General features: G+C 42.3%; 1 protein-coding gene across 4 annotated transcripts in view; it reads left to right on the forward strand.

The window, feature by feature from the left end:
• Nucleotides 1-15,828, forward strand: part of TNFAIP8 (TNF alpha induced protein 8) — a 150,399-nt gene that overhangs the window by 95,979 nt on the left and 38,592 nt on the right. The window contains exon 1 of one of the 4 annotated variants that reach the window (XM_073624668.1): nucleotides 10,901-11,157. The exons of the other annotated variants lie outside the window; for them this stretch is intronic. Coding sequence (XP_073480769.1) covers nucleotides 11,127-11,157 — 31 coding nt within the window. The 5' untranslated portion in view covers nucleotides 10,901-11,126. Of the gene's footprint in view, nucleotides 1-10,900; nucleotides 11,158-15,828 lie in introns of those variants that run through there. 4 annotated transcript variants of the gene reach the window in all.

Consider the following 15,828-nt stretch of genomic DNA (forward strand, 5'->3'; position numbering starts at 1 on the left):
GTGTGTGCCTGTGGAATGGCGACAAACTTCAGTACCCTATATTTTCCATTGGCAAAGCCCCCTATAGGTCATCAGTTTAGCCTTATGGTTGAAGTCTGGTGCTAGAAATATATTGTTCTGATTCCGGCGTGCGTGTGAGTAAAATTTTTTTTTTCTTTTTGGGTAGGGATAATTTTATGTGCTTGGGTATAAAGTTTTTACACATTTTTTGCTATTTAAAAAAAAAAAAAATCCTCTTGTTATTTAAAACACATGTACCAGAAAGGTTCACCTGCATAACATTTTTGGTTTGTCACATTTTCAGCTTTATAAATATAATAGACCCCTAGTAATTCATACACAACTTGGCCCACAGCAGGGGTGGAGGATCCCTTTAAACGTCTTGGCACAGAATATGTACAAAAAGATTCTGAATATCTGCTCTGCATGTCCTGAAAGCAGTTAGTGGGTTTACTGCGCTTTAGCAAAGATGAAATTCAATCTGGTAATTACCTGCAATGGCTTAAATTCATGACATAAACAAAGGCCAAACGGCTATACACCAAGGGTCTTTGTCCGCTTGTAATTTAACTGGTACTATTACAGTAACATCTGATTTGTTTATAGCTTATTTATCAGCTAATCCTTTATAAAACCAACTAAAGCACAAATTAAACGTTCTTTGCTCTCAACTACTTTATGGATTGCACAATTTATCTAATTGTTTCCATGCTTTCCAATGGACCGCTGCAGAAACTGTATGGAATGTGCTTCTAAATTTGTAGCATCATGTAACACCTTTCTGTTTCGTTTAAAGTTGCATTTAACATATAAACTAAATATATAGTTTTATTAGGCAAAAACTATTATTGTACAGTTTTACCAAATCTTGACATACCTATACTACTGGCCATAGCAGTCTCATGTCTAGAGGCAGCAGCAGATGTTGCCAGACACCCACAGCAGACAGGTCTCCATATATTGTATGTTGTATGGGTGTCTGGTGGTGCCAAATCAATATTATTTAAGGACTAGACTGCTGAAAATGTTTGCGCCTCTTTGAATAAACATTTTTTTTCTGCAAACTACTTGCCTCAATGACCTGATATGGTTTCTTTGTTAACCAGGGTACATTTCTCTCTTCCTCCAGTGCTTGCCATATCTACACATTTCTGAATATTAAGTATTATTTTTCCATACATTATAGTAGCACACTATACCTTTATTTGGTCATACTGTAGGGTTTGTTATATGCCCTATTAAAGTGTTTGTTGATGTATTGAACTACTTGCCATATTTTTTAGAAATCTACTTTCTGTACGTTATCTGTATCTTAAGGCCTGGTCTTATACCAGATGAAGATGAACGATTTACCGTATTTATCGGCGTATAACACGCACTTTTTTCCCCTTAAAATCAGGGGGAAATCGCGGGTGCGTGTTATACACCGATCCCCTGCGATCCTGAGCTGCCAAAACGTCAAAATTGCCGACCGCGATTTGAAAATGGCGCCGCCGGCGCCGAAATACACAGAGCCAGTCCTCGGCTCTTCTCGGCCACTTTTGGCTTCACTCGAGCGCTGCCCGAACCTAGCCGAGTGTACTCGGCTAGGTTCGGATAGCTCCGCTCACAGTCACGCCCATCCCGGGTGGGACTACGAGTGGAGCCGAAAGTGAACGAGAGCCGCCGAGAAGAGCCGAGGACCGGCTCTGTGTATTTCGGCGCCGGCGGCGCCATTTTCAAATCGCGGTCGGCGATTTTGAAGCCCAGTATGGCAGGGGATCACAGGATCGAAGGCTGCACTGGGGCAAGGCTGCACTGAGGAAGGCTGCACTGACATGGCTGCACTGAGAAGGCTGCAATGATGGGCATTTAAATGTAAGTTTTTTTCCCTTCAACTTCCCTCCTAAAAGTTTTTTTTTCCTTAAAATTCCCTCCTAAACTTGGGGTGCGTGTTATACGCCGATAAATACGGGTATTTCTTTTTTTTATCACTTTTCTGGGAAGGTTTACAAGCTTGATAACATCACTGTTCCTGATTTTTGTAATGGAAGGTTTTTAGTGTTTTTACGGATTAAGATGATTTTATACATTTTGGGTATTTGTTACTAATAAGAAAAAAAAAAAAACTTTTGACAGTCTGAGCTGTGCAACATTTTCATATTCTATGAGCAAGATGATTTAATGATTCAGTATTAATGGGGGAAGTTCCTCTGTTCCTCCTCCTCCTCCTTCCCCTCTCCTCTGCAACACGTGGCACTTTTCTTTTCTTTTTATTGACAGGTATCTGCTCCCACTTTTGTTTGGATAGTCTAGGCGATCTGAATGAAGTTCTCCTCCCTGCAGTCTTGTGGGACACATCACAGGTCCCAGAAGACTGTGAGATCATTCACAAAGCGCAGCGGGGCTTGTGCATGCACAGTGGGCAGAGGGCTGTGAAAGGGGGGGGGGGGAGCGCATACCTGTCTTTGATAGGTACCCTGTCCCCACTTCCTGCAGACCGGGCCGCGGAGAAGTACGTCAGCAGCCCGGTCTACCCTCCTCCCCTTCTGCCGGGCCAGTGAGAGCGCAGGGCAGTAGGAATCCGGCCGTGAAGCTGAAAGGCTACACTGCCGGGTTCCCTTACTGGCAATGGCGGCGGCAGCACCCAACAGCTGACGGAAAGATGTGGTGCTGACATCACTGGACTCTCTAGGACAGGTAAGTGTCCTAATGTTAAGGCAGCAGCTACAGTATGTGTAGCTGCTTACTTTTAATTGTTAAAGGGGCGGGCAGACCTCCGATTTTAAGATTCTGGTGCCGGGTGGAGAAAAAAAAAATCGGGTGAGGACAGCGCTGGATTCTGGGACCCCGGTGAGTGTCTGTTTGTTTTTTAGTTTTTGTAGCTTTTGACTTTTAATTTTCAGAAATATGACTGGAGCGCATCTTTAATTATATTACATAGGACATAGTAGACCTTCATTGTATTAGTTATGAAAAATGGGTGGAGCTGGGAACTCAAGAGTGGAAGTCTCTTCACCAGGGTCCATGATATATAAACTGTATTTGTTGCCTGTGGGTGACTCAACCCATCAACATCTATCCTGAATTCCCTACCCTGGTGTGTCTCCATTTTATATTTGATTTAGATTTATTGATTTCTGAGAGCGCTGATCGGGAGCTGGTTGGATACTGGTTTCCCAGCATGCCAAGTGGCCGGTTTCTGTCGAGCTGGCTGCCATGCACACGGGCCTTAATGTCAGCCAGTTTTTATAGAAACGGCTGATGCCACCTGGCATTGGGCCTTTAGGGGCCTTTCAGAACAGGTGTTGTGTTTATACTGACAGCATATAACCGATCATGTCACTTTGACTGTTGTGTTGTGTACATCACATGGTATGAAGCCCCCTCAAGTATCTATTTTAATTCCGGGTTGTAATTCCACAAAACACTAATGGGAGGGGAGGAGGAGTGGCAGATATTTGGTACAACACTGACCCTCCCGGATAAGGACGTTGTTCTAAACTGGCTGAAAGAGCCAGAAGGAAACTGGTCAGAGATGCTACCAAGAGTCCTACAGCAACTCTGAAGCAGTTGCAGGAATTTTTGAGAGAGAGTAGTTATTGAGTGCATGTGACAACAATATTACAAATTCTCCACAAATGTGGCTTGTATGGGAGGTTGCAAGAAAAAAAGATACTCCAAGAAAGGTCACATGCAGACAGGACTTAGCTTCGCCAAAACACACCATGAAGATTCTGAGGCCACATGGAAAAAGGTGTTAAGGTCAGATGTGACTATAATTTAATTATTTAGCCTCCTCAAGAAACGATATGTCTGGAAATCCAATGCAGCTTACCGTCCAAATAACACCATTCCTACAGTAAAGCATGGGGGTGATTCTCTGCAGCAGGGACTGGAGCACTTGTCAGGATAGAAAGAAAAATGGAGGGGCAAAATACCAATAAATTCTTGAGGAGAGTCTGCTGCCCTCTGCCAGAAAGTTGTCAATGGGAATAAAGTTTACCTTCCAACATGACAATGACCCAAAACACACAGCAAAAATGACCACACAGTGGTTGAAGGAGAAAAAGGTGAATGATCCTTTTTCCAACTCGTTGATTCTGGTTTTAATTATTTCTGACATGTTGGTGTTATATTTTTCACTTGGATGTTATAAGTAAATACAGCTGGATAAAACAAAAATTCTCTATCTTCATTTCTGTCTGCAAAGTAGCAAAATGTTATTATTTTAAAGGGGGTGATTCTTTTCTATGCAGAATTTCTAAGAGGTTAAAGCTGACCACTGACATTCATTATTCCAACGATGAAGGGGCATTTATTACGCCTACTGACCGCTGATGTTAGAGCATGTAATATTCTGACTGACTACTGATGTTGGGGTGTTTTGACCGCCAACCTCTGGGGCAGTTTGTTGATCCTACTTGCCACAATTCGACCCCAAGGCAGTCTGATGGACAGTGGACCGGATCATTGTTTAAAAAAGTTAAGAAACCCCTTACCTATAGACTAAGTGAAACTTGAATAATGTTACGATCTCATGCCTTCTCTTAAGGAGGCGTGGTTACAGATATTTTTTCAAAAAATTACATATTCCTCTTTTTTCTTTTTTTTTTTTCCCCCAGGCAGTGACAAAATAATGTAAAAAGCAGCTCAGGCTGCAATAACATTTTCAATCCAGAGTAGTCCCCCCACAATATTTTTTTTTTTCTCACCACAAGATGTCCTCAGTCTTTCATGAAAACTGAGGATATACCATTAATGTGGGACTTTATGGCCTCATCCCCTGGGGCCCCATGCCTTTCAATAATAGTATATAGCGATCATTCATAACTCTATGACCACCCATCTAATATTGAGTAGGTCCCCTTTTTGCTACCAAAACAGCTCTGACCTGTCTAGGCATGGACTCCGTGATGCAGGTCAGCATGAGCACCCTGACTGGTCTGCAGCTACACAGCTCCATACACAACAGACCGCAATGCCCCCTTTTTTTCTGCGTTTCAACACATCAACTTCAGAGACAAAATGTTGCTACCAAATATATCCCACCCACTTTTAGATGCCAAATTTAATTTAGAGTATAGCCTCATATAATATAGTTTAGCTAGACATAAGGTACCATCATCCAAATTGATAGAGAAAAGAAATGAGGATGGAGAAGTGGGGCAGTTGCTGAAGTTGACAATTACACTTATTCCCGACCTCAATGGTTGTGGTGGACTATCTCGGTACTGATAAACAACAACATAACTGATATATTAAAAGATGATTTATTTACATATAAAAATTAACATACAAAAATACATTTAAAAGCAAAATTGAAAAAAATTCAATAAACAAATACTCAGGGTTCCCCCAAGAGATATCTGTTGATGAAGTGCATCTCAAAGAGTGTCTTTTCCTCTACTAGTTTTGCGGTGTATTTACCGCTTCTTCAGGAGGAATAATCTATAAGACAAATACTTGAATAAATCATAAATCGAATAGATTACACTAACGGATGTTATATAATTATAATTCAGCAGAACATATATATAGAAAGAAAAAAATGAGTTGCTCACCCGACGGGGCAATGGCCATGTGTGGAACCAAGCGGCTCAAAAAAGAGCTCCCCCGTGACGGACAAAGGGGATGTGTGCGAGAGAGGTTCTAAATAGGAAGAAATAATGATAGTAAAAGGACATCTCGTGCATAGTCACTCCACAATCGTTGGGGAAAAAAAATGGGTTATGGGAGGGAAGGACAGGATCATTGAAAAAAGGGGGGTTAAGGAGAGATGGGGAGGGAAGGAAAAGGGGGGAGGGGAGGAGGTGTAGGGAATTGGAAGGGATGAAAGGGGAGAGGGTGCGGGACAAGAGAATAGAAGGTGAAAACAGAATACATAGGAAGAACAAGTAAAACGAAGGTTGAAAAAGGGGGGTGGGGGAAGAGAGTGAGAAGGGGGTGGGGCAGGGGTTGAGAAGAAAGAGCGGGAAAGAAAGGAAGGGGGAGGAGAAAAGCGAGAAGAAAAGAAGGGGGGAAGGATGGGAAAGGCAGGGGAGTGGTTGGGGGGGGGGGGAATAGGAAAGGGGGTGTGTGCAAGGAAGAGAAAAGTTGGGGGGGCTGGGAAAGGAACGGAGAAAAGGGAGGAACCAAGGAGCGGAGAGGCAAACAGTTGAGATGGGGTATACAGGGAGCAAGATAACTCACCTGAAACCCAACAATACCAGAGATAAAAATATTCCAGAACTCCAGGGGACAAATAGGGGTTAATCCTAATAAGTAAAACGGTCAGACAGCGAGATACCCAAATGACTGGCCTTGTCGTGTGATGTAATTAGAAATTTTTGGAGCTTGCAAGGGGGGATATAGCATCTGATCATAGTCTGGTACGGCCTCCCTGGATGTTTACCTGGCCAAAAGCAGCAGATGAACTCTGCAGGGTAAAAGGATATGTAAGTGTACTTATTTTACCCTGCAGAGTTCATCTGCTGCTTTTGGCCGGGTAAACATCCAGGGAGATGATCAGATGCTTTATCCCCCTTGCAAGCTCCAAAAATTTCTAATTACATCACAGGACGAGGCCAGTCATTTGGGTATCTCGCTGTCTGTCTGACCGTTTTACTTATTAGGATTGTTTGCATCTCTGTTCGTTGGTTCCTCCTATTTCTCTGTTCCTTTCCCAACACCCCCCCCCCCCACCTTTTCCCTTCCTTGCACACAACCCCCTTCCCCTCTTGTCCCTCCTCCCCTGCCTTTCCTGTCCTTTTCCCTTCTGTCCCCCCTTTCTTGTTCCCTTCTTCTTTTCCCTGTTTTCTTCTCCCCTTTCTCACCCCTCTTTCACACCTCTTTTTTCCTCTTCCACCCCTCTTTTTCCCCTCCTTTCTTCTCAACCCCTGCCCCTCCCCCCTTCCCACTCTCTCCCTCTTTCTCCCCCCCCCCCCTCGTTTTATTGTTCTTCCTATGTATTCTGTTTTCACCTTCTATTCTCCTATCCCGCTCCCTCCCCTTTCCCTCCCTCCTTTCATTCCCCCCCCCTTTTTCTTTCCTCCCTTCCCCTCTTCCCCTTCTTCCTTACGTTCTTCCCCATCTCTCCTTCACCCCCCTTTTTTTAATTCCCCTGTCCTTCCCTCCCACTATTCAATTTGTGATTTATTCAAATATTTGTCTTATAGATTATTCCTCCTGAAGAAGCGGTAAATACACAGAAATTAGTAGAGGAAAAGCCATTCTTTGAGATACGCTTCATCAACAGATATCTCTTGGGGGAACCCTGAGTATTTGTTTTATTGAATTTTTTTCAATTTTGCTTTTAAATGTATTTTTGTATGTTATTTTTATATATCAATTATGTTTTTTATCAGTACCGAGATCCACCACAACCATTGAGGTCGACAATAAGTGTATGGTCAGCTTCCACAACTGCCCCACTTCCCCATCCTCATGTCTTTTCTCCACTTTTAGATGCCATTGTAACGGGATAATGTTATTCACATGGCTGCCAGTCGTTGCAAAGTTTTATGAATGATCAGTGTATTGAAGCAGAGAACGGTGCTGGCGTGATGACCGCATGTGTCAGCAGAGGCCTCCCCTTGGCCACAGGACATCCCAAAAAAGTATTAAAAAAAAACCCATACAGTGTGGGGGGCCTCCAAGGGGGTGGGGATCAGGTGTTGAGCCATTTGTAGGCCCAGACAGAGGGTGTGATATACTTTTCAACAAAAATAATTTTTGTGTCATTACACCTTAAGTGCAGGGCGCACAGGGATGTTTTACCCCCTGAAATTACAGGATATCCTCAATCTTGACGCCCAGCGTCATGCATTCTGAAAGATTGATGACATCTAGCAGCAGAATGGAACTATTGCAGCGTACAGACCTGGAGAGAAGGGGAGTATTGCAGCTTGAGTACATTTTATTATTTTCAATACTGCCTTGACCCATTATGAACTCTGATGTTCATGCTGCAGAAATTACTGACTTCTTACCGTATAAATGTGTGTATTTCTACTACAAACTTGCCTTCTATTATTTTGGCAGTATTTTGGTGTTTATATTGTAGATCTGGCATCTCCCTTTAGTTAGAGGTAATGATACCTTTTACTGTTGCCAGAAAACACGGTTTGCTTTCCTACTTTTATAAATGTAAAATTATTATTTACAGCTCTGTATAATTTATAGCCCTACAATGTGTTCAGGGAACCAACCACAACAGAGTACAGGGCCCTGGCCTTGAAAACATTTTAAGAAAGGTAGTTGTCTCTGCTTGTCATTCACATCCTCTGTGTGTAGACTAGATAAAGCATTCTGACTGTTAAAAAAGATTTCTTGCTGCATGCTTATACAAGGGTAGTGACCAAGTCCCTGAATTGATATTGCTGTTTGTATCCCTGCTGGGAAATTTCACCCTTCTATTTGTCCTGCAGACCACTGTCACCAGAGCAAGAGGTAAGGGCAAGTTATCTGTTGGGCAAATGCGTTGGTGACAACGTTGTTAAGATATCCTCTCAATTCCTGTTGCATCTCCAGGACAGAATGTGAAATCTCTGCAGTGGGGCACAGAACAAAATCTGTTAAGGGTTTTAGTCTATTCCCACTGTATCCAAAAAAAACCCCAAAAAAACGTTTTTAGGCTGTATATACACTTTAGCGTACTTTTTCATTTAGCGTTTTGTGAATGTGCACAAAAAAGCACCACATATATGCGCATTTTTGTGACACCCACATAGAGCAGTCTATTCAATTTAACAAGCTTCCCTACATGTGACAAAGTAGCTCATGTACCTTTTATGAGTGTCAAGCTTCATGCGTTTTGTTAACTGCATGTGTTTCCATTTGATGCACTTTTTTCATGTTTGTTGTTTGGGGTTCCATTACAATGAATGGCAACATAAAAGTGACACACATTATTCACACGTTTTGTAAATGTGTGCAAAATTGAGCAAATAGCGAAGTGTGAATGCAGGCATAATTTATGTTTTTAAAGTGTATGGTATGGGCAAAAAAAGAATTATTCAGTACATCTCGGGGGAGGGGGCACTAAGTTCCATTTTTATAGTGTGTGTGCATTCATGTGCGTCTTTCTGGAAATTTATGTGCATTCACATGCGTTTGCAGTGCGTCCCGGTGCAGAAAAATGCAGCATGCTGTACTTTATTTTTAATGCACATGAAAGCACTACAATGGTGTAAAGTTGGCTCATGGAAATGCATTCATTTTTCTTGCATATGCGTTAGTATATTGCATTTCCCCTGACTGCATCTGGTGTAAACGAGCCCTAAGACTGCCATACACAGCTTGATTTCTGCTGATTGGCATGACATTCAAGTCACGAGTGCCCCTTTGCATCTGCCTCAACAAAAGTCAATTGTTCAATCGTCTTTTGTCAAAGGAGTCGAGTGGAAAGTTGTTAGCCAAACAGCACTTAGATCCAATCAGATACAGACACTTTTGGGGTATTCTGACAGCCGCAGGGGGGTAGTCTATCCATGCTGTTAGGCCTAGTTCACACCGATGCATTTTATTTATTTATTTTTTTACCTTTTCTGCCTTACATTTTGCGGTGCATTTTTGTACAAGTGTTTTTCTATGTGTTTCGCATTTTTATGGGGTTTTTTGTTTTTGTTTTTTTGTTAGGCAGATTAAAAACGCAAAATGTGTTAAAGACGCACTACTTTCTTTTCTGCAGCATCTCTATTGAACCAAAAAGCACTGTTTTGTATTTAACCACTTGCTTACTGGACACTTTACCCCCTTCCTGCCCAGGCCAATTTTCTGCTTTCAGTGATGTCACACTGACAATTGCGCGGTACAACACTGTACCCATATGAGATTTTTATAATTTTTATCACACATAAAGCTTTCTTTTGGTGGTATTTAATCACCACTGGGGTTTTTTTTCTTTTTGCCAAACTATACAAAGACATTTTTGGAAAAAAAACAAAAAAACATTTTTCATAGTTTTGTTATAAAATTTTGCAAACGGTAAATTTTCTCCTTCGCTGATAGGCTGCACACTGATAGGCACTGATAGGTGGTACTGGTGGGCACTGATTAGCAGCACTGGTGGGCAAATGTTGGGACCGATGTCCCTTTCACAGAAGTCGGTTATCGGCTTTATTCTTTTCCGTGAGGAAAAAGAAAAAAGACGATAAATGGCTTCTGTTTAAAGCTTGTGATCAGCTGTCATTGGCTGACAGCTGATCACGTGGTAAAGGGCCATGAGTCTTTCGGACTCGGCGATCAGTGTGCGCTGCCCATGCACCGCAAGCACGGGAGGATGTCCATGGATGCCCTCTGGCATTTTAAGCCTGCGCTGTATCTGTCTTTCAGCTATAGAGCGGACAGGAACAGGTTAATAAAAGTCCCTGACCCTTTCCAAAAACATAGCAGCTAAAAAAAGCATAGATGTGAACTTGTCCCATAGGAAAGTATGTTAAATGGACTGTAAGTGCGTTTCTGCAAAAAACGCATAGGTGTGAACCAGGCCTTTGTGTTGGTGCACCACACTCCCAGATTTCTTGTGATCTTGAATGAAGGAAATCAGTGTGTGTATGGCCAGCCTCAGCTTCCAATACTTTGTTTCCACTTCTGCTTTATATGTTTGTTTTGACAGCAGCGTCGAATTTTTTTTTTCCCTCTTCCTTCCAGCAGATCTGATTGCATGCACCCAGCCCTGGCTGTTTATATGACACACCTCTGACTGTGTCAGTTTGTAGGGCTGAGCTCCAGTAACATCAATGCTCACTGCTGGAGTTGTTAGCTCTGGGGCATCCAGCTCTAACAATCCCATTAACGAAATGCTGAAGATGGAGCATTGCTCACTGTTCTCCTTTCCTGTAATCCATTCATGTTCCAGCAAGCTACACCCCACCCACAGATGATACAATAAGGAACCTCTCTGTGTAATAGTATGGCAATGCAGATCTGCACTTCTCAATAAGCGTCTGTGTTGAAGGTGCTGCTTCTCCAGACAGTGGCTGAGAAGGGGGAGGGGCTTTCTCCCCATACTGCCTGCATGTGATTGGCCAAACTTGCAGAACTTTCCTCTTTTCATTTCATCCTGACTTTTTTTTTTTTTTTCTTTTTTGCAAAGTTGACTTCTCTACTTGTGCTGAGAGTGCACGTCAGCTGTAATCTGTTCTCCAGTGGCTCACACTGACACCATGAGCTCAGAGTCAGATGAACCCAAAGACGGTACGTTGATCTGCTTCCTATTTTCTCAGCTTCTTACATTGGGCACCCGGCTGCCAAGGCACATAAAAGTGAAATGTGAAGTTTGCTGTGGTTTTAGCTTGTCAGCCATTATGTCTAGAGATCTGGCAGAATCATCTAAGGACAGATTTTGTGTAGGTTTCCTGGAAGGAGTACACAAGGAATAGAACGCTTTTTTTTTTTTTTCTTCTTGGTGGGTTATTCTAGGCCAGAAAGCCTCATGGTACATTAGAGAGAGTAGTGCTGATCACTTTAAAACTTGGCTGACCGTCTCGTTTGTTGTGGAGGGGAAGCTTTCAACTACTACTGCTGCTCGGTGGGGAATGCTTGCAAGTTTCAGCTGAGCAATGAAGATCACTATTTTTGGCACGCTCGCTGCTAAACTGTATTTCCTTTTTTTTTTTTTCCTCTCCATCTAACTTTTTTATTTCACAGAGAAAATACCAGAGACTGGTGAGAGACGGGTACTGTAAAAAAGGTTTAATTTCAAACTCTGGAAACCTGGACGGACTCCAGACAAAATACAGCTATTTAGAGTTGGTGCCTGATCCAGTTTATTTTTTCTATTAATACAAATGTGAGTGTATGCATGCGTGAATGCAGCGTGTATTCATATGGGTGAAAGTGTGTGTGTGTGTGTGTGTGTGTACTAATAAATATATATATAATATATATATATATATATATATATTATATAATATACGTATACAGGCGGTCCCCTAGTTACAAACAAACGACTTACAAACGACTCCTACTTACAAACGGAAGGAGACAACAGGAAGTGAGAGGAAATCTACCCCTAGGAAGGGAAATTCTCTCCTGTAAGAGTTATTATGGGGAAAAGGTGGCTCCACTGATTTATCACCAATTTTTGTTTCCCTAACAACCCAAAATTTTCAAAATCCAATTGTCACATGGACAGAAAGTGAGGTGAAATCTTCTGAACAGGGACACAGACAGCAAAACAAATGTTAGAGGTTTTAACCCTTCCCTATGCTATCCAAAGGGCTTAAAAATAGATTTTTTGGCTGGAGCTACACTTAAAAAATCTACCCGTTCCAACTTACAAATTCAACTTAAGAACAAACCTACAGTCCCTATCTTGTTTGTAACCCGGGGACTGCCTGTATATATGTGTGTGTGTGTATATATATATATATATGTATGTGTGTTTGTGTATATATGTGTATATATATATATATATATATATATATATATATATATATATATATATATATTTATATTACACATACAGGTGTAAAAAAACGAGAGAGGGGTTGCAGCAAAGGTAGTTGTGTGGCTCAATTTATAATTGCAGGCCCATTTGCATGTGTTGGGCAGTGCTAGGCAACCTTTCCCAACGCAGACGGGGCAACCTGTTCACACCATTACACTGCAGTGATGAAAATACTGATAAAAATTAGGACATGCTGCATTTTTATGCAGTGGACTTCATCATGTCACAACACACTGCAGTGCATAAAGATGAATGAAATCCCTTTTTGGGACATTTTTAATGTATATTATTTATAATAAAATTTTAATTTTTAAGTTAGAAAAAAAAAAGGTAAACGGTGCAATGTCTTGTAATCAGCACATCTTCACTTCACATTGCAACACCAACCACTGTAATGCACACTGGTGGTATGGACGAGCCCTTAAAGTGGTAGTCAACCCTGGAATGTTATCTTTACCTACAGGTGAGCTTATAATAAAGCTCACCTATAGGTAAAATTAATACAATGATACCTCGGTTTGCGAGTAACGCAGTATACAAGCGTTTCACAAGACAAGCTATATTTTTTTTTTTAAGAATCCTGACTTGATTTGCGTGCACTCGCAAGATGAGCAGGACTTGAGCCGCTGGTGTATGTATTGCCGGATGTGGGCAGAGGTCCAGGGGTTCTGGAGACACTCTGAGACACTCCCAATTGAGTGGGGTGAGCGCAACATGCGTCGGAGCACCCGAAAGTGTCAACAGTTCATGAGTATCTCCCAGTGCCCCCGCACCTCTGGCAACATACAGTTCTGCATTAACCAGCAGTGGTGGAAAACTCGCTTTGATATACAAGTGCTTTCGATTACAAGCATGCTTCTGCAACAAATTATTTTCGTAATCCTAGGTATTACTGTATCTTCTGAACGTGCGCCATTTTGGAGATATTCTTGTGAGCAGCAGCCAGGGACGTCACCGGCGCATGCACTCTGAAGGAACGGCATACTTGTGCCATTCCTTCCGAGCTGTGTGCCACGTTGTTATCGCTGCTCGGCCAATCAAACGCCTGGAGTTCCGAACCTGGAAAGTAGAACAGGGTGAAGATGGAAGCCTCTGCAGTAGTGACAGCGCGCCGCTGGATAGCTTCGTTTTAAGGCAATTCTTACATAATGTGCTGGTATGCAGTGCATACTAGCACATTATGATATTGCTTTGCAGGTGGAAACTGTTTTTTTTTTTTTTTCCTCAGAGTTTACTACCGCTTAAAAAATAATCCAGCAACGTTTCAGACATCCCAGCTTGACACAGAGGGATGCCCAAAAATGTGCTGGATTATATTTATTATAGAGCAATAAATTATGATATGTGTGCTGCAACCCCTCTTTCTTTGTTTAGCTTGGTAGTTGCTGGGGAATAACTTGCATGCATAGAATATATTACACGTTCCTGCTGATGCTGTCCACCCTCTAAAGGTGGCCATAGATGGTGTGATTTTTCTTTCCTGCAACCAAAAGATGCAGGTAGGAAAATTGCTAGATTCTACCACTGACTGTGTTGATGGGGGAATCCCTCCTGTGGCGCTTATTGTGTTCTCCCAGCGGGGGGGGAGCTGTCCTGGCTGGCAGAACCCACACAGTGATTATAGCTGCTGGCAATAAATGCATGAAAAGTCTGACAGGCTGGTTGTACCCAAGTTGATCAACCAATCAGCTTGGGTACAATCAGCCTGTCCATCCATGGCTCGAATCTTGGCTGATCTTTGCCGAACCGGCCAAGATTCAAACCATCTATGACCAGCTTTGCGTGTGTATGTGTATGTATATGCTGAGAGGCTGAGCTCAGCCAGCGGCTGGCTCAGCCTTTTAAAGTCTGCATCTCTCCAGAGCCTAGACCAGTTCAGTGACTTTAGCCCACTGTCGGCTGAAAACTGGTCTCAGGAGTGCCAAACTAAGTGCACTTCTGTGATGCATAGAAGTAGAATCAAAAGAGCTTTGGCCCTACTTCTCCTTTAATTGGCCAGGCCAGCAAGGAAGTGTAGCATAACCCAAGTCTTGGATCACTTAGCAGGCACGTGCAGAGTATTTCCAAGGACACACAAAGTCCCTGTGTCAGTCTTGTACCTCCTCACTGATGAAGCCAGGGGTGGACTATAAGGCAACAGATTGAACTGTAGAACAAGTTTTTCCTGTCATGAGTGTTTTGAAAAGGCACATTCCTATGGGATCTCTTACATTCCAACCCAACATAGCTGAGGTGCTTAAATCTCAAGTGCAAAGCTTTTAAACTTTATATGGAGATGTATAAGAAAATATTTCACCTAAACACAATTTTATTGTAGTATCTTGTACAAAGCATCTCTCTTGTCTTTCACATAAATAAGATTGTTGAATACATTTTGTTTAGTGAGCATTCCTGTGTCTGGTGCCCCCCCCCCCCCCCCCCCCCTCCCTCTAACTCTTATTCTAACTACCCTGTAGAGTGTAGAAGGAAGATGCACATACCTATTCTCAGGATGCTCCGGTCACATGATCTCCCTAGCAGCCAGCTTCAGGGTAATGGAGGGACAGCCAACAATGGATGTCCTATAGTAAGCCTATGGGTGACATCACCACCCTGGCATTGCAGCCATTGTCACTTTCTCCTCTGCACTGAAACTGGCCGCTGGGGAGATCGCATGACCAGACTTGAGCGCTCAGTAAGTGGGTAAGTATATGCATCTTCCTTAACTTCCACTTTAATGTTAAAGTGAAAACCGATCTCTGCAAATCGATTTAAAGTGTAAGTTCACCTTTACAGAAAAAATGAAAAGGTGAAGTAACATTGTACATCCTTGAAAAAGAAAATTTAATACAACCAGCAACATAGTGTTTGTAATTTTTGTTCTTGGGTTTAGTTTTCCTTTTAAAGTGGTTGTAAACTCTCAAAAAAAAAAAAAAAAACCTGCAAGACAAAGGCATAATGAGCTAGTATGCATCGCATACTAGCTCATTATGAAATACCTTAGATCAAAGCTGTTGCAGTGGTCCCGGTACACCACTGTGGCCGGCAACATGTCTCCCGGAGTTATTTCTGGGTTCGTGGGCTCTGGCGCTGTGATTGGCAGGAGCCGCGATGATGTCACTCCTGTGCATGCGTGCAGGTGCCACCGGTCACGGTACAGCTACTGAAGAAATGGCACGAGCGAGCCGTTTCTTCAGTGCACATGTACCATTCAGTGTACATGTAAACAGTGCAAGTTTAGGAGATATTCACGGTACCTACATGTAAGCTTTATTATAGGCTTACTTGTAGGTAAAAGTGATAATACAGGGTTTACAACCACATTAATTGTTCTCCAAGGGATGTGTTCCGTATCCTCAAAATGTTGCACTGTATTACTCCCTGGACTTGTGCTCATCACTTGGCTTTTTACTGAGGTGCTTGTATTTTTTTTTTTT

The sequence above is a fragment of the Aquarana catesbeiana genome, linkage group LG01 (assembly GCF_042186555.1).
Source record: "Aquarana catesbeiana isolate 2022-GZ linkage group LG01, ASM4218655v1, whole genome shotgun sequence".
In the NCBI taxonomy this organism is placed as follows: Eukaryota; Metazoa; Chordata; class Amphibia; order Anura; family Ranidae; genus Aquarana; species Aquarana catesbeiana.